Source organism: Sitodiplosis mosellana, unplaced genomic scaffold (assembly GCF_009176505.1).
Source record: "Sitodiplosis mosellana isolate CC-2019 unplaced genomic scaffold, AAFC_SMos_1.0 Smas_scaffold_6102, whole genome shotgun sequence".
Classification (NCBI taxonomy): Eukaryota; Metazoa; Arthropoda; class Insecta; order Diptera; family Cecidomyiidae; genus Sitodiplosis; species Sitodiplosis mosellana.
Genome location: NW_022601343.1, coordinates 1,088,059 through 1,112,277, shown reverse-complemented (window position 1 = coordinate 1,112,277; position 24,219 = coordinate 1,088,059). Strand labels below are relative to the sequence as shown.

Sequence of the window (24,219 nt, the reverse complement as noted above, 5' to 3'; positions counted from 1 at the left end):
TGCTTTTGAAGGGTTTTTTCGTGCTATAAATGGTTCATGCATCGAATAATCTTGAGAAGCCATTTATTTGTGGACGGCAAATAAATCGAAATTGTTGGCTATATTATTTTAAATTTTCGATTTTCTGCACATGACTCGCCAGTATGCATAAAAATTACGAAAATCGGCCGCCGACGTCTTGTTCGATTTCAGAGTTAAAAAAGCAATAACAAAACACTTGATAATAGCATTATCTTTTAATCATTTATTAGATAAGTAATAAGTATGCTGCCAAAATGCAAAGAAAACAGCTTTCTTCACACAAATTGCTTGCAAAATGGTTTTTTTCCTGCACAGCTCAATACTGCGATTGTGAATTAAATATAATTTTAATCACATTCAATGAACAAAATGTCCAGTTTGTTCAATGTCTTTACACTGTTTCCTGTTGTTTTATTCTTCATTATTTTTAGATAAAATGATAGAACCAAGATTCCTAAGATTGCTCTAAAATATCATTCATTCATTGCATTTCCAGGCAATTAGGATAAAACACGATGTAGTCGCTCAATTTGATCGACCTCAGCCCATGCACGGCGCACCAAACCGAATAACTGAAATTCATTATTTTTTGTCATATTAATATTTGTAATTGATTTGTTGTGTTGTGTTTTTGCTCTATAAAAAGATATACCTCTGATAGCCAAGCTTCATCGGCTAGTAGTTCGTTGAGGATGACGGTAGTGCCTTTTGTTGGATCTTGTTGATTGAGTTCTGCCACTTTTTTCGAGCACTGCATGAACATTAAATACTTCTGGTGTGAAATTTTATGCAATAGTTCGCATCGCACTACACAAAGACTTCGGCACAATAATAAATCCTGTTCAAAAGACACATATGTTGGTTAATTGTTGGGAAATAGTACAAATGTTTCGAGATTCAATGAAAAATTCAGTTGTAAAAGTGTCATTGATTCTCGTTCATTTTTTTAAATCTTCAGTACTTTATCAAATGAATATCGGCCGTCGAGCTGGGTCGGTCCAATCGTGTTTTGATTGTATGGTTGACCGTACAAAACCACCCTGGATACAATGTTTCGTTTGTTGCATGCCACACAGATTATTTGACCGTTGTTCGTGACCCCTAAATCGTTGATAACATTGTAACAAGGCCATATTTCAATTGAATGCAAAATTCTAGTCGGCCAAGCCATCGTATTTCGAAGTCTCATTTTCCGCCCGGATGTAAGGTCGTCAATTGTTTTTACATTTGAGAGGAAGTATTCGTCTATAATTTAAAGAAAAATTCGGATAATATATATGGGTTCGATGCAAATTGAAACGAAAATTGTATGTGTATGTACCTTGTTCTTGATGAATTTCGGTGAGAAAATTTGAATCAAGTGCTTGTGAGATGAGTGCTTGAATGTAAACTTCGAATTGATCTTGGAGTGAGGTGAACGCCTCTTGCATTACTTTTTCAATGTACATTTCTGATGTGGCCGCACAAAGTTCACTGCGCTGCAGCTCAACGTGCATCTCATGTTGCAATTGTCCAATGTGAATGCATTTCACTGAAATGTATGAACGACAGCTCTCCGGGCTCCACTGTGCGTACTAAATATGAATGGAAAATATATACAATTTTGGTGAGGTGCGTAAATTCTCGTACACAGCCCCAGTACGAATGTGTAACGACGCTGTTTCACGTATGGCTATTGTGCATAAATTATACAAACTTAAATATGGTGAGCACCGACTTTCCGACGTGTATAATCATTTGTGCCACGCCAATGGATTCGCCTGCACGAAACTTAATAATTCATTTTGAAATACTTACCGTCGATAGACTTCGATAAATCGTTTTATTATTGCTGTGAAACGGTTCGAATTTCTGTAGCAATGTAGTGCTGTCCACACGCCAAATTGCCGGCCAATCTAGAAACGCATCTTGTCGACTCACAATGAAATCACCGGTTTGGAATTCGTCTGGATTATTGCTCGTTCCGTAATTTTGTTGGGCACCCGATGAGTTCGAATTAGAATATTCAATATTGCTTGCATTCGTGGTTCCTACATAATCTCGAAACGTTCGAGTTTGGAATTAGGTCAATTAGAGTTAAAGAAATTTTCGAAGGGAAAAAATGCATCATTCAAATATGGTGAAAATTTCTTCGGGAATCGAGTTGAGCTCAAATTGCTATTACAATTGAGATAGTACGAAAATGTGCGTGCATCGGAATAATAAATACATATGTGTCGATTTGGTCTGTGGGATTGCCCTTGGGGATTGGGTGGTGTTGAAGCAAATGCGAGAACGTACAGATTTTTACTATCTAATCATGAATCGCAGTTTCATTTGCTGTTCCGTGAAGTTGATCCTCGTGGAATTTGCAGAAACGAGTATTTGGATTTGAATCATTCTTCCCAGGATAACCTCCCAGGATACACAGCAAAACATTTGAGTGTAAAGTGTACTCTTGAGTTAGGTTAATATAGCGGTTTCAACTATTTTAGGAGAATTTACACCGAATTTTGGGTAAAATGAGTTGTTTTCTATGCGTCTGTCCGAATGGCTACTGTTCATGTACGCACTAATACATTGGCATGCACTGGTGCCAAGTCTGTGAGTTTGTATATATTGTATAACCCGTTGAGTACAAAATTTACAATACATACAAGCTCACAGACTCGGCACCAGTGCGTGCCAATGTATTAGTGCGTACATGAACAGTAGCCATTCGGACAGACGCATAGAAAACAACTCATTTTACCCAAAATTCGGTGTAAATTCTCCAAAAATAGTTGAAACCGCTATATTAACCTAACTCAAGAGTACACTTTGCACTCAAATGTTTTGCTGTGTAGTTTTGACATTTTTTTAATCAATCAAGCACTAAACTCAAATGGTCGGTGTAATGAGATCCTAGCAAAAAAAACGATATTCAAAAATAGAGTACTGCACTAGCGCATAAATACACCAACACTGGAGACAGGTTAAATATATTCTGTTTGGCAACCATATAAATTCAGAGCTCTTTGGGAGTAGAACTGATTGGTATTATTTAAAACCCTCGTAAATTGTTTGTTTTCGTCCAAAAGTAGTCACATAGGAAAAGGATATAAGAACGATTTGAATATGCTTACGGCACTTTTTCCAAGCTACACGATTCATATCGTGAGATTTGCAGAAAAATCAGATTTCAACATAATGGCGTAATGTTTTATCACTTAAAATTGTGTTACCTGCATATGTATTTGATTTGACGGTGCCGCGTTTTGTGTTCGATCTTGCATTGCTGTTTCGTGTTTTTCGTGTATTTTTGCGACGCGGCATATCGTCATCATCATCGTCTTCCTAAATTGTATTGAATTTAAGGTGAATTTATGTAAATCTGATTCATAGTTCATTGGAAACAACCTTATTCGGTGTCCACGCCGGATCCGAGTCTGAATCGACAAATTCGGGCGGTTCGTCCAGGTCATCATTTTGATTGTCCGAACCGAGTGTTTGCTTTTGTAATGCGTTCTGAATGCTTCGGCCCTTTGCCTTGCGATGTGATGTTTCGCGACGTTGAGGTACAGTTAGTGGATCTATGCATGAAAATAACGTTTACAATTAACCACTATTATTGTGCTAATGCATCTGATTCAAAAGTATGGCTGAGATTTCATCTCAAATTTGGTGATACCAAACTTCCTTTCTCGTAATAGTCTATGCTATCTTAACGTGTTAGTTGTGCTGTCCGATTAGTTTGAGTATATACGCTATGTGTTAGTGCCACAGTCCGAGTCATTCATTGTATTGGATTTTGTTTTTGTTTTTTTGCTTGAAGTTACATGGTTTTAATACTTACCATAAATTTCGTAACAAAGATGTATTTTATTTCAAATAAAAATTAAATCATGCTAAAGACAGAGGTGGTGATTTGTATGCACAGGACTAGACTAAGAGATTGACTGCGTGAGTTGTGACTAAAATTAAAAAAAACTAATTGACAAATACATTTCGTATAGTACAAATAAAAGAATCGAAACAATTTGTGTTTTAATCAATTATTTGCAATTGTTTATTTGTTTCATTTTTTTAAAGGTTTTTTGTTGTTGTTTGTTTGTTCCTATTCATTTTTTTTCCGTTTTGCAAGATTGATCGTGTGTGGTATTTTGAAATTTCTTCAATAATTTGTTTTATATGCATAACTTAAATACTTTTGATATCAGATTGAAACTTAGCATTTTTACTAAATTGAAAAAAGTGAATTGTAATGCCTTTTGGATAAACAAAGACTCACTCACATTTGTTTTTTCTTCTCATTTTTTGTTTGTTTACATTGCGTATTGTAAAATTAGAAATAAAAAATATTTACAAAATTTTATTTCCGCTTGTTTTGCTTTAAATTCTTTCCGTGAGGAAACACATATATTAAGCTTACAAATTTCATGATTTCAACCGTGTTTGAGCTAACGACTTAAGGACAACACTGCCATCAGAGGATTTAAAAAATTTGATTATTGAAAAATTGCTCTCAAAATCGTTGAAAAGATATTGGCATGCCTTCGTTATATTTTTCTTTTCAAACTGAATATTGATATTGATTTTGTTTGCTTACATATATATTTTATCAAAGCGACTTTTCTCTTGATTTATAGTCCACCGAATTTTATCATCGAATCATTTGTTTATCGTCTTGCAAATCAATAGACATCAACATACCATACAATGGTTTGTACATCTCTTTTTAAATGTACATTGCCACCACTACGGTATAATGCACAGTCTATTTTGCAACTTTTTGCGTAATGAAAATTTTGAAAAGAACCCTTGATTTGTTTTCATTTGAAAGATTTGGAATTGGCACTCAAATGCACCAGATGCGAATGTGAACATGGAAATAACGTTCTAATTAATACACATTTGAAAATTTGAAATCTACAAAACAAAACTTATCATTATTTTAGTACGAAATTTTGTAATTCAAATGAAGTTCACTAAAACAATTGCTTGGCTCGCTTTGTTTTTATTTTCCAATAAAAGAGAAATGAAGAGAAAAAATTCGAAGCAATAGTCATGGAATGGTTATGATCAAACGTTCTGTTCGGAATGTTCGAAGCACGCAAAATATTCAGCGAATTAATTTGATTTCTATTTTGTCTCCGTTTAGAAAGCCAAAAGAGATAGATATCGATAATCTCAATAGCCAAACAACTAAATTTTACACACAATTTGAAGTCTTCAACATAATTTTGCTACATCCAATTCGATGAGCCTGAATGACTAGTTATGCATAGAACAATTGATAATGAAAACATGCATCGTGAGTTGGTTGTGTCAAGTGCTTTTTTCCGTTGGCCTTTTTTTAAGAGAAAAGGAATGATTCAAAATTCGTGGAATTCGAACAATTTTTCTGGTCACAAAATCATAACACAACTATATAAATGTCTATAGCTCGTAGCACTGTGTAAATTGTACTAGACTTTGGGTGTTACAGACATAAAATCCACTTTGAAAAAGTGAACATTTTAAATTTTAAATAAAAACAATGTTAATAAACCTACACGATTTCGTAGTGCAAATAAATCCATGTCGGTATGGTTGGTTTATTTTGTACAATTTTACGAGACATGCATGCCATTGTTATAGCATTGTTTGTAAAATTAGCCAATATATTCTCGAAGGAATCGGCCAATGCTTCTCGTGCTCCAAATTGATTTGGTTTTGTCCAATTTTCCATTCGTCAAGTATATACACAAAATGTGTTTGCCATGCAAACGATCTGATATTACATTTAATTACGGAGACGTTTCGGTCAACCGACAGATTGGTTGCTCATACGGAATTTTTGATAACACCACCATTGTCACTCAACTATAGCTGACATAAAATTACTAGTTTGCTTTTTTACTTTACAATCAAATATCAAAATTCATGGGCAGTCACATTAACTGCAGCACTGAACTCACGTGCAATCAGCGACGGCGGAAATTGGCTGTCTCTTAAAAATGCTTATTGAGTTTTTAAATTAAATTTTGCCTGTCATTTGATTGCGAGAAAACAACTCATCATTATAGAAATTTAAAAAAAAAATTGTTGTGGTATAAACAAACAGTTACGAGTAGTATGAAAAATCTCTGGCTAGTTAGTCCTTGCTACAGTCGATGGTCGTAATAAGTTACAGAACAAAATACAGTTTCACCACTTCTGTCTTCGCAAATAGTCAAAATAACTACTGAACGAGGATGTACCTTCATTATCTTGCGGATAGTACATTTGCTGTTGGCTTAAAATTTGCGATGTGCCCGCGACCAGCTGATGAGCCGGAGTGGCATGTTGTTGCATCAGCAGCTGTGGATTCTGCTGTAAACTATGTGGATTGTTCTGTTGCAGAGACAACGCATGATTCGATGTTTGTTGTGAAGACAGAAGCGAATTGTTGTGGCTGGACTGTGTTGTTCGTGCTTTTTTTGCAGCATTGATTGGAACTTGGGGCGCCCGGTCAATCACCGGTTGCTGTGATTGCTTTTTACTATTTCGGTTTGTGACCGGTTTATTATTTGAACTGTCGGAGGCGTCGTCATCGTCATCGGCGCTTCGCTTTCGATCGTATATGCTGCCGCCCATCATGTTGTTGTGCACATTCATGCCGTTGCTCATTTGATTTTTTGCTTGAGCATTGTTTCCCGCTGCCGGGGACTGATTTGTGACCGGTTGATTTGTTGTAGCTCTTGACCACGTTTTGCGACCTCCACCCGAGCCCCTGTTCATTGGGGGCGGTGAAGTGTCCCGTTCACCTTGTAAGAATTTCAAGTAGCTCGCCATAAAACCCGACCCAGGGCCCGTTGGCGTGGGAAATTTTTTGTCAGTCAATGGAGTCGCTTTCTGCTGGTTCATTGGATTCGAAGAGCTTGACTGTGATTGGTTTGTATTTTGGTTGTTCGCGTGCGAATGGTGCTGCAGATGCTGTTGATTCGATTGGTTGTGATGTGACAGTGAGTTGCTTGTTGTGCCCAGCAGAGTTAAATGATTTTGTGTGGCGGCGGCAGCGGTGGATGATGCTTGAAGTGACATTTGTGCAGATGCCTGCTGTATGCTCCCACTTCGGCTATTCTCTGCAAGAAATCCAAGTTCTTCCTCAATATTCGGTACTACAACTTTTGGCGGCTCGTCTTCGCGTATCTCAGAAGCGGTGGGGGAGTAATTGGACGACACACTTGGCGTACCAAGGCTATCATTGTACGGAATATTGGCGACCATTGGAATCGAATTCAAATTCAGGTCGTTCGAATAGTCGCCAATTCCGGTGAGGGGCATGGAAAAGGATGGGAAATAGGGATGATGGGAGATGGCATGATGATGTGAGGGATGTGAAATCATTGTGCTATTGTGACTGTGAATGTTATTGAAAGAGCAAGTGGTTGAGCCGTTCATTGATTGCTGGTTTGGTATGTGGGCTGGCGGAGGAATACGTTCGTTCACATAATATTCAGAACAAGTAGAAGGAGACGGTAGTTTTTCGCAAGAGTCCGCTCGATCGTTTATTTTCTTCTTTCGGCCAGGTCTCGCTTTGGGCCCATCATTTTGTTTGTTTTTATCGTTCGAAATTGACGATGTTTGACGTGGCTGCCTCGACCGCTGATTCAGGGCGTAATCGGTTTGTTCATGCATTTGTTGTGCCGAGTCGTTTATTTTTTGAGCTGCTAGATTGCTTTGATTTTGATGGGATTGGGCCGATTGAGAACTGTCAAAATGACTGCTTTGTTGCGAATGCACCGAATGCACCGGTGAAATCTGGTGCAGTTTGGTTATTTGGGCGGGTGTATAAATTTGATTCGCATTGTTTTGCAACGAACTCTGATTGCGGTCGTCAACGCCGCCACCACCACCACCACCATCCCAATTTGACGGATGGGCAGCTCTTTGAATCACAGACGAATAAGCAACTACATTGGAACAATTGGATTTAGACGAGGTTCTTGAGGTGCTCGCATCGATTGGCGACTGCGAAGGGTTCATTGACGGACTGTTGTACATCGGATAAGCTGGACTTGGTACAGTGCTTAGAGGCGAAGACTGTGAATTGATTTGATGCGGGCTCGGTCGGCGCGGTATCACAATATGAGAACAATCGGTCGGATGTGAATTCGTTATCGAATTCGCACTCGCACTCGGCGAAATGGTTGAGGCACTATCGTGTTGAAACTCTTGCTTGAGCAACGGCGTCGTCGATAGCTTCCTCACCGACGAAGCATTTCGACTGGCACTATGACTATTAATATTATGATTATTATTGCTACCACTATACGCTACTTGATTCTCTAACATGGAAAAGCTTATAGGTGAAGATTGTATCACATTGTTTTCGTGTATGGCGGACGCTTGACCTTGACCATGACCATGACCATGAACGATGTGATTATGATTGAGTGATTGAGTAGCGCCAATCGACGAATTTTGTACGATCGCCTTAAGTGCGGCCTTCGTTTGCACTTGATTCACAGACGAATTAGTTAATTTGTGCAATGCGGCTGATGAAGCAAAATTATTCGAGGCAATCACCGGCGAATTCGACCGTTCAGATTTCACACGCGACGAAATATGATGAGAGGAATTGGAATATTCTTTACTTATAGAAGAAGTAGAAGGATCTGAAGATGAATTGAGTTGCGAAGACGAACTGATGCCAGTACTGCTCACAGAAAAACTTGACTTACTTCCACTTATCGCCTGCTGATTACTGTTATTGCTGTAGCTGCTAAAAGAAATCCCAAAACAAATTGCGTTAGTCGATTACAATCAAAACTAAGCTACACCAGACACCACTTCGTTCACTCACCTGTGCTGTTGAGCTTGCTGATGTTGCAATTGCTCTTGCTGACTTATCGACTTTGAATTCGCAAAGCTAGACTGCAGATTTTGATACGTTGACGGCGTTTGATAATAACCACTATGATCGAAAAATGTTGATTTGAACGGTATAAACACATATTTGGTTAAAGTTTTTTTTATTTTTACAATTCAGCCTACAGTGATTGATCGGTTGCCCGCCCATCGTTCCCTTACACGTAAAAATCATGTATCACTTGTATCGTGTTCGGGAATTGAAACTTCGGACCAATTATAATACTTTCTACTCTGCGTTCAATATGATCTTTAAGGTTGAAATGAATTTTGAAGGCATACCTAGACGCAGATGTGGATGCGATATTTTGTTGTTTGATTTGCTGTTGCGATTGCTGCTGTTGTTGCTGAGGGGACATCGATCGTGCCGTTGACGAAGATTTTATTATGGCATTTGCTTGGTTCAGGGGCTGTTTGAAAATAGGGCAAAAAATATGATAATTTTCAATATAAGAAGGGGCGAATAAGGGTTTGCCTATGACATACCTGGGGAAAGTGTGCGTTAAATGATTCATAAACACCCGTCGAACTGCCCGATGATGATGAGTGTTTCGTTGCCGCTGCTGCCGTCGACGGCGCCGGACTGGAGGATACATTTTCATGTGGTAAAATTCCAAATGCACTGGGCAATTGATTATTTGAATTAAGATCGCCTTGACTTCGAAGCGTCGTGAAATCGGATTGTCCACCTCGGGCTTGCCAACCGAGTGCGGCCGCCACAGCCGAACCACCTGGCTGCTCAAAATACGATCCAGTCTGTGGGGTACTTATCGACGAATGGTGTTGTGTATAATTCTCTCGAATTATGTCCGAATCTGTTGTCTGCTTTGTGACTGCTGCCTGGGCAGCCAGCACTTGTTGCCGATGCTGTGCGGCCGCATTTATTGTATTGAAATGGGCCGGTTTTGGATTCGCATGATGGAACAGAGGTGAGAAGACGTCGTATGAAGGCGCTGATAAAAACGACGATGGAGTTGCTAGAAATTCATTGGAAACGAATCCAAGGTTAGTGCATTTTTCACCAAGAAGCATAGAATAGGCGAAAATTCTTACGGAATGACGCAGTTGATGCTCCCAATGGTGTTGAGTGTGCGGCCTGTAACAACAACTGTGATGTTGTTGATGGTACGGCACTAACTGATGACGCATGACCACCGGTTAAAGCACTGTTATTCGCAGCCTTCAATGAAAAATGGGCACGAAACGTTCAGAAAAAAAACATGTCACAACATTGAAGAAATCATAAAACAAGAAGCTACCAATATTTGTTACTTCGTTTGGACCATTTACCTGAGCGAAATGGTGATGAAGATCACCGGATGTAGCACCTTGTGCTGCGAGTCGATTATACGTGTACTGCCATGGCACAGCTGGATCCATGATTTATTTAACTGATTTACGATGAAAGAATATGCTCCACTGAGTATGAAATTCGATACGAAATACTTGGCGGTACAATCGAACGAAAATTCATGGGAGTAAAGCTGTATTCATATCTTTTACTTTATCAAATCTATGAGAATAATTCGAAAAGAACAACGGATGGTTCGCTTCAATTTGGATACAGTGGGATGCGACGTCCTTTTGCCGCATAGATGTTGTTTTTTTCTTCGAAATACCTTAACTTCTCTTCGCTTCAAGTATTAAAACACGCTAAATTGCTTGATTCGATCTGAATATAATGTTTGGTTTTGTTTCGCTAGCGGATTTGTTCAATTTAAATTGACGTTTATTTTCTGAAAATAGAATGAAAATAAAAATAGAAATGAAATATATTTTTTGACAAGAGGGCGAGGATTACAAGTGAAGAATCAACACAAAAGTCTTCCAAGTTAGCTTTCAAGAAAAATGGGTTCATTGAACAAGCAAGAAATGTGATGAATTTTAATAATCAAAACAGCTACATATATGCAATGATGTCAGCTTAATGAGCATAGATTAGCGCGTGCTCTTACACGCAGATGAATTCAAATCGCCATTCTTAACCATGACATAATAATAATACTAGGGGATTCATGCCAAATTTTATTTAGCAAAATCTATTTGTATTATTTAAATCATGTAAAATTCACGCTAGATTTCAAATATTTTGTATTATTTCCCGAATGCGTTGTTATTGTTCATATTCACCTTGAACAATATGTTCTGGAAGTGGGTTTTGGTGGATCTTCAGGATGGATCAGACTGGGTTTGACAATGCCCTGGCCCATCCTGAGGATCCACTTCCAGAACCAGGAGCGGTTTTGAACAATCCACAGGATCCACCAAAACCCATTTCCAGAATTTTTGAAGCGATAATGACGTCAACAGATTGGACATGGTTCTGCTGACAGTCGGTTTATTGAACAAAATTGAGCAAAATTGAAATTATGCATACATATCTGTTTAATATGTTGAAACATAAACCAATTCATATTATTTGTTCATATTTTAAATATGGAAATTGGCGTGAGTCCCCTAGTAATAATAAGGCATTGTGAGCATTACGCATTGGGAATTACGCATGTTGCACATTTTTACAAATGAATCTTTAGATTCGGTTGATACTGTTGTAGGCGGAAATTTTATTCTTGAATTTGAGCCTCCCGATGAAGATGGGAACGATGATGAGAAATTGAATTAGAGAAGCTCCAAGTTGCACAAAAGGTAGGATATAAAATCTTTATTATGAGGTTGTCATGCGAACAGACAATATATTCAACAGCAACTCATACTCGCATCGTTACCATATTGTTTGTGGCTCACGAACGAATCAACCAGAGCGACATGAAATTGCAATACACTTTTATCGAGTTCGCATATTTCAACGGTTAGTTAAGTGGTGGAATGTCGTGTATTGTTTTCCTTTCGTCTTTTCAGGAGGTGGGGAGAGGGTAGGTAAACTTATTAAACTTTACGTTAACTCAATCGAATATACACACGCGCACAAAAACAAATTAATTTATAACAGCCCTGGTGTAACTATCAATTCGAATTGGCTTACATTTTGTATTAATACACGAAATATTTAATTGATTTTGCGCAAATGGAAATGGAAATGAATTGCTTAGCAAAAGTATCGACCGTACACTGTGCTTTGTGTGTTGAATTTTTACCAGCATCTCTACTTGTAATGTAGTTCAAATGGCTGATAATGTAGCTCATTTATCTAAATTGTTTGACGAAAAAAAAACATTTACTTTAAACACATGCCCATTACTGACTAGCCACCGTTAGCCTGTCCATAAAAAAAATACAAAAACAATGGCATGAAAACATGGAACAACAATGTTTTGACATTTGCTGACGATGACGTCGATTCCAATGGTAACGACAAACAATTGAGGAACAGAAATATTCTGGTATTTTTTTTCTACATTTCAAAATATCCAGAACAATTGGTATGGATACACAAAAATAATCAATTGGTCTGTATGTGCTGAATTGTAAATTTAATCACATGTGAACGAATTCGCATGTGATTTGCCGGGCGAAAAAAAATATTCACAAAATAAACAGTATGTTCCACAGGAAATATATACACTCTTTCTTCACCTAAATTTACACACGTGTGTACACGAATTATCAGATAATCTTTGCATTTAAATCAGTTCGCTTGAGTTAGAGATAACATTCCGAAAGAGTTCACGGTTCGCGCACTCACAAAATTGGGCGCAATACATGCGAAGACAAATGCTGTTCAGTCCGTAGCACTCGTCTCGTTTCGTCAGGTTGAAATCAGAGGTAGAGAGCACAATTGCTTTGGGTAATAAATGAGAAAGAGTTGGAATTCCCATTCCCGTGCGTTTGATCCAAATCGATTAAATACAGACAAACTTATGACGTTTTTTTTTTCTTAGTCCAATATTTGTTTGCGAGACATAACACTTGCTACAACTGTTCTATTGCTTGTTTCTAATGATGTTCTTTGCCAATCATATTTGCACAAATATATTTTGTACCACGTATTGAAATGAAAATGTATTTTTTGAAGCCGATGCAATCCATGTATTGACTGACGAAATATTGATGCTGTCGATTAATTATGCGATAATCAAAACAACATTTCGATTTGGTTTTGCTCTTCTTTTTTGGTATTTTTTCCTTCGTTGTTCGTCACAAACCCGATTCATATATGTGTATCAACGATAGAACGAGTGAGAGAGAGAGAATAAAAAGAAACACCACTAATTTCAATTGCTGCTTTGAAAAATTTATGAGCAGAATTGAATCAAAATACTTGTCGCTCTTGTGTTTTGATCCCTTTGATTTAGCAAATAATGAAAGCAATCGTTTCTATCTGATTTTTCTTAATTCGATTCAATAAAACTTAAGACCACCTCGAATTACACCAAAAAACTGCAAACCATTTTAATTTACACACTTCTTTTTCTATTTGCACAATTTTTTTTTACAAATACAACAACACACAAAATATACTGAAACTCTAAACTATCGTCTCGCCTTTCACATTCATTGCGGCCATTTTGATTTTTTGTGTGTCGAGAGATGAATCGAAACAAAATCGAGAAAAAGAAGAAGAGGCAACAACATCGGCTATCATGGAATAGCGTATGAAATGTGTGCGATAAGGATAGATTGATCTATTAACAAAAGAGACATGTCAAAAGCAACGGCGCTGACAACGCTACAATGAACGAGACAGAAATACATAATTAAGAATATAGTCATTGATACAGAGCAGCAGCAGCAGCTTAGATGATGTACGCGTATGTATGTGTGTATGTTTCGGTGTCGGTAGGAGTTGTTAGGCACATCAATTGGACGGTATTTGTGTTGATGTGCCTGTTTTTGTTGTGCTTTTTGCGTTTAAAGTCATTCTGCGTTTACCATAAATGAATGTACGTCATTTTTCGAATGCCGCCACCGACATTAAACGCATACATCCGATCAACGAACCTCATTGCTGAAAATGCTTCGGCAAATATTTTTGCCACTAATAGTTCGACGGAGTTGTTGCTATTTTTTACATCTTGGACTAAATGCCTACATTTTGTTTGTTCAAATGTAAATTTGGATTTGATTTCGAATAAAAAAAATTGTTGGGATTGAAACGCACTCGAAGTGCGTTCAAGCGTCAAATTATTTCAAGCCGATGAGTAGTTTTTTTTTCATGGAATTATTTCTACCATAGTTTGTCATCTCGATTGGTATTTGAAATAGCAAATAATTAAAAATAATTCCGGGATTCGAATTTTGCATGCAAAACTCAATGGTTAAATACTGCATTTAAAAACAAGACGAATTCATGTATGCAAAAGTAGTAAACAACGAAAAATTCATTGCTAGTTTCTCTCACAGACTCTCACACACCGACAAACAAACACACGCAGCGAATTCATCAAACATCAATATGTAAATAGAGAATGCTATGGGCGAGAAAGAGCGCATCGTATACACCACGTCCATACACGAACGAGGCAAGTGAAGGAGAAAGCGAACGACATTCGAACCAACTTCAAATCAATCTCGCTCGATGGTGCTGAAAATGTCAGAGAGCATTGAAACTTAACAATTTAGACTCTACATCCAAATCACAATATTTTTGCGAGGTGTACAACTTTAATCGTATTCAACAAAAAAAATTGTACGTTCCATGGTTGCGGTGGTGTGAATAAATTTCAATTAAATAAAAAAAACTGAATAGAAAATCTAATCGTTGCATTTTCAATTTGGCGTTTTTTTTTCTTTCGTATAAATTTTTCCACCATCTCATTCACTCACTCACTCTCTGTATCGCTCAATTCGATACGACAATGTTGAAATTTGATGAAAAAAAGAATCATTCATATTATTTAAACTGAAAAACGGGAGAGAAAATTTTTATTTATTATATATGGATTTGTTGAAATAGAAAGCGAGCACACAGCTTAACTGCAATGAGCGGAAAATCGAACCGTAAGCCCAATTTTTATTGTATAAATATGACGATAAAACCATGTAGAAGTAGATGTAAGAAGCAAGGGGGAAAAATTAGAGTAAGACGAGAGATGACACAGGAACAACACTGGTTGAAGGCGAAAGAGAAAATTTTAAGAAGCTTATTTTACGCTTGCTGTGAACACCACGGAACCAAATCTACGATGTGGTGATACATTCAAATTGTTTGTGAAAAATGGACAACATGAAAATTAAAAAAATGGTCGTTAATGAGTGATTGAACACAGTGAATGAATGTGGTTGCGTGAAATCCAATGATTGTTGGCGGTGATCATCTAAATCGTGGCCAAACCAATCAAAATTTCCCCAAATCCAAACCAAACGCGGAAAATGTTCACAAATGAAATTGAACGGAAAAATAGTGGTAGAACCAAAACATAGAATTAACTTGTTATAATTACATGTTGAAGCACGCATTCATAAATTATAACTTGAAAATATCCAGTGTGCGCTCATTCGCCTGAAACGGCAAAGTTATTCCTGTGTCTAGTTTATTCGTCAACATGAAATGTTAGATAGAATTCGTAACAGCTAATCAACAACATTATCTATGGGTTCAATGTGAATGTGAAATTAGAATCAGTGTTTGGCCTAACTGTTGATATGTTCTGATCATTGTCAAATTGGTTAAATTGTCTAATTAGCAGGAATGGCGTTCAGCGCAAGTGATGTAACAATGCCGAACTGTAGTGGTGGTGGCAACAACAGCAGTGGTTGCAGCTTGTCCAAGGGCAGTGGTTCCACCGAACGCAATAAAAAATGGCAAATGGAATTGCTGATGGAGCGTTTGCGTTCGAAGTCCGCACAATACAAACCGCTACAAGATACATCGAGAAACATACGCCTTGCCATGCTCGAAAAGCGGTATGCCTTGGACATGGTGGAAAAATCCAATTTACAAAAGTGTTTGGATCGCATGCAATACTGCATCAAAGTGACAACGCGTCAAGGTTTAGTGGAGCGATTAGAAAGTCTATCACGTCAATTGGGCCTTAAATTTTCCGATGACAATCTCAATTTATTCATATCGTCGGACATGTTTTATTTGGAAATTATACTGGATAGCCAAGGGAAAGTGCATGACGTCAAAGTGCATCATGAATTTAAAATGGAGCAACAATCGTGCCAGGAGCTAGTGAGCTGTTTGCTAAAGGGTGACTTTGCCGATTTTACCGCTCAACTCGAGGGATTGACATCGATTTATCAGCTAAATGCCGATAAAAAGACGAAAAGCAATGCCTTCGTTGCACTTCAAGCCCTCGAAAGTGACCTGCAAACCTTGTATTCGTTGTACGCAAATAACAAAGATCCATATGTGTTAGTGAAATCATCCGTTGGCATTTTGCAACCACGACGAGGTGGTCATCCCATGCGTCTTACCTACTTCGTATCACCCTATCAATTGTTAGATGCTGAAAATAGCACACTTCGGCCGCTAACCGTGGATCTAGTGCATGCTCAAAGTTCAATTGGCCTAAGTGTGACGGTGCATCTTGAGGCTGCCTCATCGAATAAACTCCAAATTACGCCGATTGTTAAAGTACAAGACGATGGCCAGGGGAATCGATTACCCGAATACAAACCAATCAGTGCTGACAATTCCATTATGTTGCCCGCATACTTTGTGCTGCGTCTCAATAAACCGATTGTAATCGGTGTGAATTTACTACGACAAATCGAGCAAATAACGCGCACCAAATTCCCCGACGAAATCATCTCAAAAGCAAGTCCAATTCTGAGCCTTATAGCATGTCACGGTAGTGACGGTCAAATCACAAACACATCAAAGGGTTTATTTGTTTCACTGCCCGACCAAACGCACTGCTACTTCTTAACGGAAAACTTTGATTTACCAGTAAGTTCGATGAAAGTTTCAACACAATTTAATTACAGTTAAATCGGTTGGAAAATCCTCTAAATGCTTATGTTTTCTTTTGTCTTTGCTGTACTCGTTTCAGGGTGTTGTCATAAAGAGTATTCCATTCACAGAGCCATCACAGGTTCCACAGATTTTACGCTTTCTCCGACAGCAATCTCTATTCAACACACTAATTACGAGCTGTATACGTACCTCCAATTATAAGTTCGGTTCGTGTTTCACATATTAATTTAAGGATAGCCAGTATTTATGAGGCTATCGAGTTAAAAAAATATGTGGAATTCATTTGATTTATTTGTTGTTTGTTGTGGATTTTTTTTTCAGATATAGAAAATACCAGCATGTTTGAAGTTAGTGTATTGTCGTGCCAACACATTTCAATTGCACTTGAGCATCCATTCATGGAGACAATGGCAACAATTGAGCTAGACTTAACGAATATACCAAACATAAAATGTAGCATTTTTTCATTGGATGGTAATTATAGTAACATTACGTCGGGATTGTCACGCATTCTACAGACCTGTGCATCGATACCCATAACAATTCGCATGTTGATCAAGTATTGGGAGCGGGAGCACTTGAATAAAGTGCGCGGTTTGGACAGCAGTTTGAGCTTATTTTGTAGCCAAGGAGGAAATCTTAGTGGTATGTTGGATTCTTACCTAAATACAAGCAATTAGTCCTGTTTTGCTAATGCGCCGAAAATCTTTGTTAATTTTTCAGCCAATAAAGGAGCTTTTAGTGATTTAGAAAATGGTACAATTAAAAATGGCGATGCGTCCAAACATAGAGGAGAATTGGGTGGCGAAAGACAACCTCAGCGTTCTGGCGATAATACTGCTGGCAGCAACGGCAGCGGTGATGGAAAATCTACAAAACGGCGACGATCCGAAGATTTCGATTTTTTTCAACGAAATGATCTCGCCTCAAAAGATATCAGCAAAGACATGTTTGCGAGGATTCAGCGAACAGACACAATAACAAAAGACGGTAAGCATTAACTACTCAAAACTTAATGGGACAATCAATAAAAATGTTATTTTCTTCAATTAACACTTTTCACAACAGTCAACAAACTATTGGATCCAACAACCGATGGTCTATTCAAATCGTCACAAAGATTGGGCGACGACTCGCTGAAAGATACATTTCGGACCTCATTGACAGATGACTCAAAAAACATAAAATTTGCAAAAACAAATGCAGATTGTGATAAAGTAAAAGTGAACAAATCCGATTCTTACGATCCGAACGGAAAGCGTCTAGATAGTAGCGGTTTGAGTGAACCGATAAAAAAGAAACAGAAGCGACCACGTGAAGAAAAATTGGCTGACGGCAGCTCAAGCTTGTCATCATCCGTTAGCATAACACCGATTGCTTCGATGCAATCTTCCTCCGTATCAACGTCATTATCGAGCACAGGTACCTTTGAATATTCTCCTAAAAAATTAGATGAATTTACTATGACCGTTTGTTTTTCATTTGAGCAGCTCAATCAACAACTGCATCCAGTTCAACGTCTTCGAATTTAAGTTCCGTGCTGGGCACTTCAGCACAAAACCTATCATCTGACCATTGGTCACAACAACAGCAGCAGCAGCAGCATCAGCATCAGCAGCAGCAACATCAACAACAACACCAACAACAGGTTAGTCATAGTTCATATTCAATCGAATGTTGTTGTAAAGAAAATGTTGTGTTAGCGAATAACATTCATTCGAACACAAAGAACACAGCCGTTCATGTAATTGTAGTTGAAAAATCGATATGAAAATTTGTCGCAATGCAAAAAACAAAAAGACAAAATCCGTAATCACAACAAAAACCAGTGTCTGTTTGAAAAGGAGAGAGAGGCCAATTGTTGAATAAAATCTCTTTTTCACATAAACGCAGCAACAACAGTCTATGTATCGCTTAGAGCGTAGGCCTGGCATTGAAATAATTCCGATATCTTCGCAGCCGACACAAAGCCTGAAATCGTCCATAACAATTACACCAATTAACTCAACGTCAAAAAACAGTAGTAGCGCTGGTGCGAGCGGTGAAAAGCGCACTGGCGCAAACAATGGAAACGAACACAGTAGCAGCAGTAATAGCAGTAGCAGCAAACGTTCCGATGGCCTATCATCGGACAGTGGCCGACTTAAGTTGGAAAAGAAGAAGAAACGTAAGCGCGAGGATAGCCCAATGGGACCACCCGAGAAGATGCCCGGTATGTGTTACAATTTTATGTGATTATCCATTATCTAGCAGTGAATTGATATCGATAATATACGGAATGAGTATCAGCAACAATTTTTATCATTGATATGAATCCGATTCTGAATCCAGATCCAAATCGATTTGAAATTTTGCCGCAATTTTTAAATGTATTTCGTTTTGCTTCAGTTACAGTCAGTATTAAAACATCTGATGGTTCACCGATATCGCCGTCTGGCCAACAATTGCTTCGAAAATTTAATTCGTCACCGGTGCTACAGCAATCTAGTAAAATTAGCCTAAGCAGCACATCGAGCAAAATTAGTCCAAAACATTCGCCACACAGTGGAAGCAGCAGTCATAGCAGTCCAAAACATCAAAGTTTACCAAGCCCCAAAGGGAATCATTACAGCACATCGTCACCGAAACATTCGAGCTCGGCTGGTTCGGGAAAACCAAGTATGTCTACACTCAAATCGGCAACCAGCTCACCAAACTCCAAGTCAAGCATCGGACCATCCGGTGAACGTGTTAAAACTTACTCATCCTCATCTGGCCGCGATAGACAGGTAATTTATTAGAATCAAGAACAGCAACGACAAAGTAAAAAAGAAAAATATTCGCACATACACAAACAGAAAAGACTGACTGAGCTCAAGATGTATATATATATATCATTCTTGAAAAGAAAATATTGTTCAAAATGCACCAAAATGTTAACTGTGTCGCTGAGAAAATAAAACGAAAGAAAATGTATTAAAAGCCAAATTTTTGTGTTATTGTTCACTTGATTGACCGAAAACAATGAGGAAAATTTTTATACACCAAAAGAGAGAGAGAGAGAGAGAGAGAGAGAGAGAGAGAGAGAGAGAGAGAAAGAGAAGGAGAAGAAAAGAGTGAAAAACAATCGACTTTTAAGTGTTATGTCCAAAATTGCGATAAAACAAATAAATTCCAATTTAGGCTATTGGTGGAAAAATTCTTTTGAGATTTTTTCGTTTGATATTTTATGCAAATTTGTGTATGTTTTCTTTGTCACATTTTAGGACCGTGAAAGAGATCGAGACCGAGACAAAGACCGTGATCGATATAAATATTCGTCGGGCAGTAATAGTCCGAAACTAAAGGTGCGAAACGTAAATGAACATGATCACCATCATCATCATCATCACCATCACTATTCGATAAATAATACTTGATCATAGATTTAAACATAACAAAAACAGATGGTGGATTCGAACATTTTGATGAAATTCCTAATTGTGTGTTAATTCATTAGGCAAAGATGGCCACATTCATCCCGATGGATAGTTTAATTGATGCATCGTCATCTAGCCAGGATTCAATCAAATCCTGTGGAAGCAGCCAAGCCAATAAAAATCGCAAAAGTTCACTAAGCGCTGTGATCGACAAATTGAAGTCAGCGCGACATGTGAACGATGAATCACCACCCAATACGCCAACACTTTCGACGCCACAACAGTCGATTGGTGCGGATGCAAACAGTGTGTCGTCTGCGTCGACTGGTCAAACAGTTAGCAAAGAAAAAAATGCATCAGCCAATACTCAATCTTTAAACTTGCCTAATGGTAAACCACATCGATACATCTATTTATTAGATGTCATTAAAAGCATACAAACTCATATTGTCGCCTCTTCATTGTATTTGCAGTTTCGGCGATATCAATAACTTCGGTGAAAAATAACAGTGAGTACATGGTCAAGCATAGTTCGGATGGCATGAAGATAACCATCAATAAAACGCGAACAAAAGACATGACTTCACCTTCGTCTAAACAAAACTATCAACACTCATCCAGTTCCAGTTCAAGTGGAAGCGGTTCGAATTCACCTAAAACGCATACTGGATTGAAACCGGGTGTAAACAGTGGACCAGCTTCAAAGAAACCGCATGCATCGCTGCAATCTTCACAGTCCGATTCAATAAAAGATTCGAATGGTTCACAAAAGAGACTCACACCTCTGGACCCAACAAACGCCAGCAATCAATTATCCAGGTAAATCTAATTCTCCACAAATCCATCGCATTGAAATTCAGTTTAGTATGGTTTAACGTGGCCATATTTTTTTTCCATTTTCAGTTCGAACAGTACACTATTCAATTCTTCGTCATCTACAAGCACTAAGTCACTCATTTCGAAATCCAGTTCGTCGGGTTCACTAAACTCAACATCTGCATCGCTATCGAAACTTTCATCCGCCTCACTCAATTCATCATCGTCAATGCTAAAAGGTTCGACATCTTCAATGGATAGCTACAAAAAGGATAAAAACCGTTTTACCAATAAAAGCGGCACAGGTTCGTAGCGCCACATTTCTTATCCATTCCATTTGCTTTCGTTGTCGCTCAACTTAAAGATTGCAACGCTTGTTTTTCTTTCTCTAGGTAATGGCAACGACCGAGCACCCACCACAAATCGTGATGTAATGAAAATGCTGGGCATACAAAATCCATCGCAGTCGCTGGATGTGTTTGGTAAAACTTGGGATACAAAGTATCAAATACCAAAATTGTCAGCGCGTTCCAGTGCTAATGATAAAGATACATCAACAACCAATACGTCAACGGTGACAGCCTCACCGCTCACTACCCAAGAAACCAATTCCAATAAGTCAATGGTAAATTTTATGTCAAACGTGCATTCATTCGGTAGCAATCAAATGCTCTCGAATAAAATCCATGGTGGACGCGCATCTTCTGTTTCGCCCAAATACAATTTGAATACGGAGAGCATTTCGAACTTCAACAAAGACATTCACATATACAAATCGACTTCATCGGATGCGCTTCAACATCAATCACAGTCGAGTGGCCACCATTTGCAATTGCCTAGGTATGTGTGCATTTATTTTGTGCATGGCCAACTGTAATCATAACACATTTTGATTGATTTACAATTTTTGTTGCAGTAGTGGGAACAACGCGTTCAGTTCGTTGCTAACAAACAAATCTATGAATTCAGCATCGAAGAATCTATTGTCGGGCACATCACAGCTGAGCGGATCGAATAAAAGTAGTATATCCAATGCTGGTGCCAATGTAGGAACCTCTTCATCACCTTTGCCCAAGGACTTAATGAGCTTTCATGATCAATTTAAGAAAAGTCGTCCACCACCGCCAGCCAAACCAAGCGATAGCTTTCCCAGCAATGCTGCCAACTCGCTGATGAATCCCAATCAAATGCGCAATATACAATCGTCTGCAATTCCACCGAATCCACAAACTGTACAAGCGGCACCAATGCGACAACGGCCAAACAGCGGCAATTCACCACAACAGGTGCTATTAAGTTCTGACGATGAAATTATGGACGATTCATTAGTTGGCAAATGACGTATAATTTTTTACTTTTACGCAGACATTTTCTAAAGAACTTTCCTCCGAAAACAACGGTTCAGTGTTCTGGGCTTGATCATTCACACACAAACACACATACACACACACACACCCACAATATATATCGCCACGATTCTGTATTGTATGCAATTTCAACGACTCGCCGATTCCATAAGACATAATCGATTCGATTTATTTGGCTGCTCAGAATTGACCAAGTTGCAAAGATGTCTGTTCAATCGACGAAAAAAGAAAACGTGGATCTTCTCATCACAACATGTTTGGCAGTGAACATGATGTTCACAGTTTGGTGTTAGGGTAAGGGCAGCCTTACAAATATGCGTCGTTGTCTTATGTATCTCTGAGAGAAATTTAACGAATGAAAACCAGAAGAAAATCACTAAAACATAATACGAACGTATGGGATGCAAGTACATATAAGAATTTGTTTGGTGATAAATTTAATGCGTTGAATTTTTATATCTTAATGGCTACTAATGAAAAAAGTCAGATTTACTGCCGGCACCGATGTGTCGGTAGCATCTAAACACTCTAAGATTTCAACTGAGATGTCAAAGACATTTTCAGGAGAGAGAACAGAGAGAGGGACGATGACAGAGAGAGAATAATAAGTAACTAAATGTAGCGAAAATTTTAAAATTCATTGAACACAGAAAAGGGAATGTACCATGTAAAGACCACATAGAGATATATTTTAAAAGTCTACTCTAACGAAATGGAATATGTTGACTGTATGATTTAATTTAGTGATTATATTCTTAAATGGAACAAAAATATAAAAAGAGAGGGAAAAAATGATCAGAAAGGGGTATGGAAGGAAATGAAAAGAGAGTCTGTATTTGAACTGTGATTGCGATTGAATAATGTATAATGAGAATGTTGAACATTTGCAATGGCATGCAATTTGCATTGTAAATAAAACAAATTTTGGCTGAAACTTGAGATATGTAATATGTTTGCCATTTACGTGTCATATGAAATGGCAATTAGTGAAATGCAACTGCTCTTAACAGCACTGGCACTAAAGATGCACAATTACGTCCCGTGAATCTCATTTCCGAAAGATTCATAATCTGTTCAATTCATTTGTTCACTGCAGCTGAACAAACCGAGGGAAAAAAGAGATACAGAGAGACAGGTATACAGCGGGATAGACGAAGTGAAACATAGTTGAAGAGCGGAAGCTCATGAGCTTGCTGTCATTTAGCCGAGGAAGAATCACTGTTGAACCGTCAATTTTTAACAATACAATCGCAGACAAACATTAGTAAATTGAAAGCATTTGACTCGATTGTATTGAGAATTGGGTCATAGATGCGGAATATCGCCTCGACGTATGTGCAAAATACAAAATGCACCAATAGCTAGCTACTGAATTTCATTCGTTTTTTTTTGTTTGCTAAACAATTCACATCACCAACTGAATATTAATTCATTTAAATTTATACAGAATTTAGTTAAGCAATTAGTTAACTTTTTTTTAAATTAAGTTGGTTTGAAGACTCAAACAGAACTTTTAATTTATGAACTAATCGACAACGGATAAGCAAGATGAAGAAATTATAAGATATATTATATTTAATAAAATGAAAAAAAAAACAGATTTAAAATAAATTTAAGTGAAAAACATAATGAAAATGGATCTGGTCTTTTATTTTACATTTAAATTGTTTCCAGTCTTTGGGTCGGTAGTATCAATTGCCATCAATCAATCGCGGGAAGTCAAAGTTGTATGCGGCTTTTGTATGTTTATCGGTTTGCAAAATCGGTATTCGTTGTAGTTTTGATGCAATTTTGTGAATATCCATGCTTTTTCGATTCATGACTATTGGCTATTGGTTATAAGTTCTCGATTACAATTCCAGTCAGAGAGTGTATCTTCACTGCTGAGTAGGCTTCAAGCACATGAGTCAGCAAATTCAGGCTGGTCAGCAGAAACTACACA

At 37.9% G+C, this 24,219-nt stretch overlaps 2 protein-coding genes across 56 annotated transcripts; one reads left to right on the top strand and one right to left on the bottom strand.

Moving 5' to 3' along the window:
* Positions 1-224: 224 nt before the first annotated feature.
* LOC129573596 (mucin-19-like) lies at positions 225-13,539 on the bottom strand. 31 transcript variants are annotated; one of them, XM_055454329.1, is made up of 16 exons: positions 13,194-13,375; positions 10,494-10,610; positions 10,165-10,387; positions 9,928-10,054; positions 9,361-9,851; positions 9,157-9,284; positions 8,810-8,920; positions 8,688-8,728; positions 6,222-7,085; positions 3,400-3,572; positions 3,225-3,336; positions 1,819-2,051; positions 1,343-1,595; positions 983-1,266; positions 674-859; positions 225-593 (listed from the first exon to the last, which is right to left on the bottom strand). In XM_055454329.1, exons 3-16 carry the CDS (start codon positions 10,252-10,254, stop codon positions 522-524), a joined length of 3,165 nt encoding a protein of 1,054 aa, XP_055310304.1. In that variant the 5' UTR covers positions 10,255-10,387; positions 10,494-10,610; positions 13,194-13,375; the 3' UTR covers positions 225-521. The 31 variants fall into 31 exon arrangements, with proteins under 31 accessions (XP_055310304.1, XP_055310312.1, XP_055310305.1 ...); XM_055454337.1 differs by having other exon boundaries at positions 8,688-8,725; positions 13,194-13,369; XM_055454330.1 differs by having other exon boundaries at positions 12,409-13,365.
* Positions 13,540-13,984: 445 nt separating this feature from the next.
* On the top strand, positions 13,985-23,211 carry LOC129573593 (mediator of RNA polymerase II transcription subunit 1). 25 transcript variants are annotated; one of them, XM_055454301.1, is made up of 17 exons: positions 13,986-14,461; positions 14,729-14,772; positions 15,462-16,669; positions 16,773-16,902; positions 17,018-17,341; positions 17,420-17,686; positions 17,765-18,118; positions 18,187-18,344; positions 18,656-18,908; positions 19,085-19,464; positions 19,942-20,022; positions 20,175-20,484; positions 20,568-20,913; positions 20,998-21,215; positions 21,303-21,750; positions 21,827-22,196; positions 22,276-23,211. In XM_055454301.1, the coding sequence occupies exons 2-17, from the start codon at positions 14,754-14,756 to the stop codon at positions 22,327-22,329; spliced, it is 4,920 nt and encodes a 1,639-aa protein (XP_055310276.1). In that variant the 5' UTR covers positions 13,986-14,461; positions 14,729-14,753; the 3' UTR covers positions 22,330-23,211. The 25 variants fall into 25 exon arrangements, with proteins under 25 accessions (XP_055310278.1, XP_055310280.1, XP_055310277.1 ...); XM_055454293.1 differs by having other exon boundaries at positions 18,590-18,908; positions 21,830-22,196; XM_055454297.1 differs by having other exon boundaries at positions 15,459-16,669.
* The last annotated feature ends 1,008 nt before the right edge of the window (positions 23,212-24,219 follow it).

Bases quoted from the DNA above. Each gene is read 5' to 3' on its own strand.
- LOC129573596 (XM_055454312.1), bottom strand. From the start codon at position 10,254: ATGGATCCAGCTGTGCCATGGCAGTACACGTATAATCGACTCGCAGCA. The intron at 8,729-8,809 runs GTGAGTGAACGA...GATTTCTTTTAG, and splicing joins CAGCAAGCTCAACAGCACAG to CAGCTACAGCAATAACAGTA. The intron at 2,052-3,224 runs GTAACACAATTT...GAGATTATGTAG, and splicing joins CAAATCAAATACATATGCAG to GAACCACGAATGCAAGCAAT.
- LOC129573593 (XM_055454281.1), top strand. The intron at 17,687-17,764 runs GTAAGCATTAAC...TTTTCACAACAG, and splicing joins AGACACAATAACAAAAGACG to TCAACAAACTATTGGATCCA. The intron at 19,465-19,941 runs GTAATTTATTAG...GTCACATTTTAG, and splicing joins CATCTGGCCGCGATAGACAG to GACCGTGAAAGAGATCGAGA.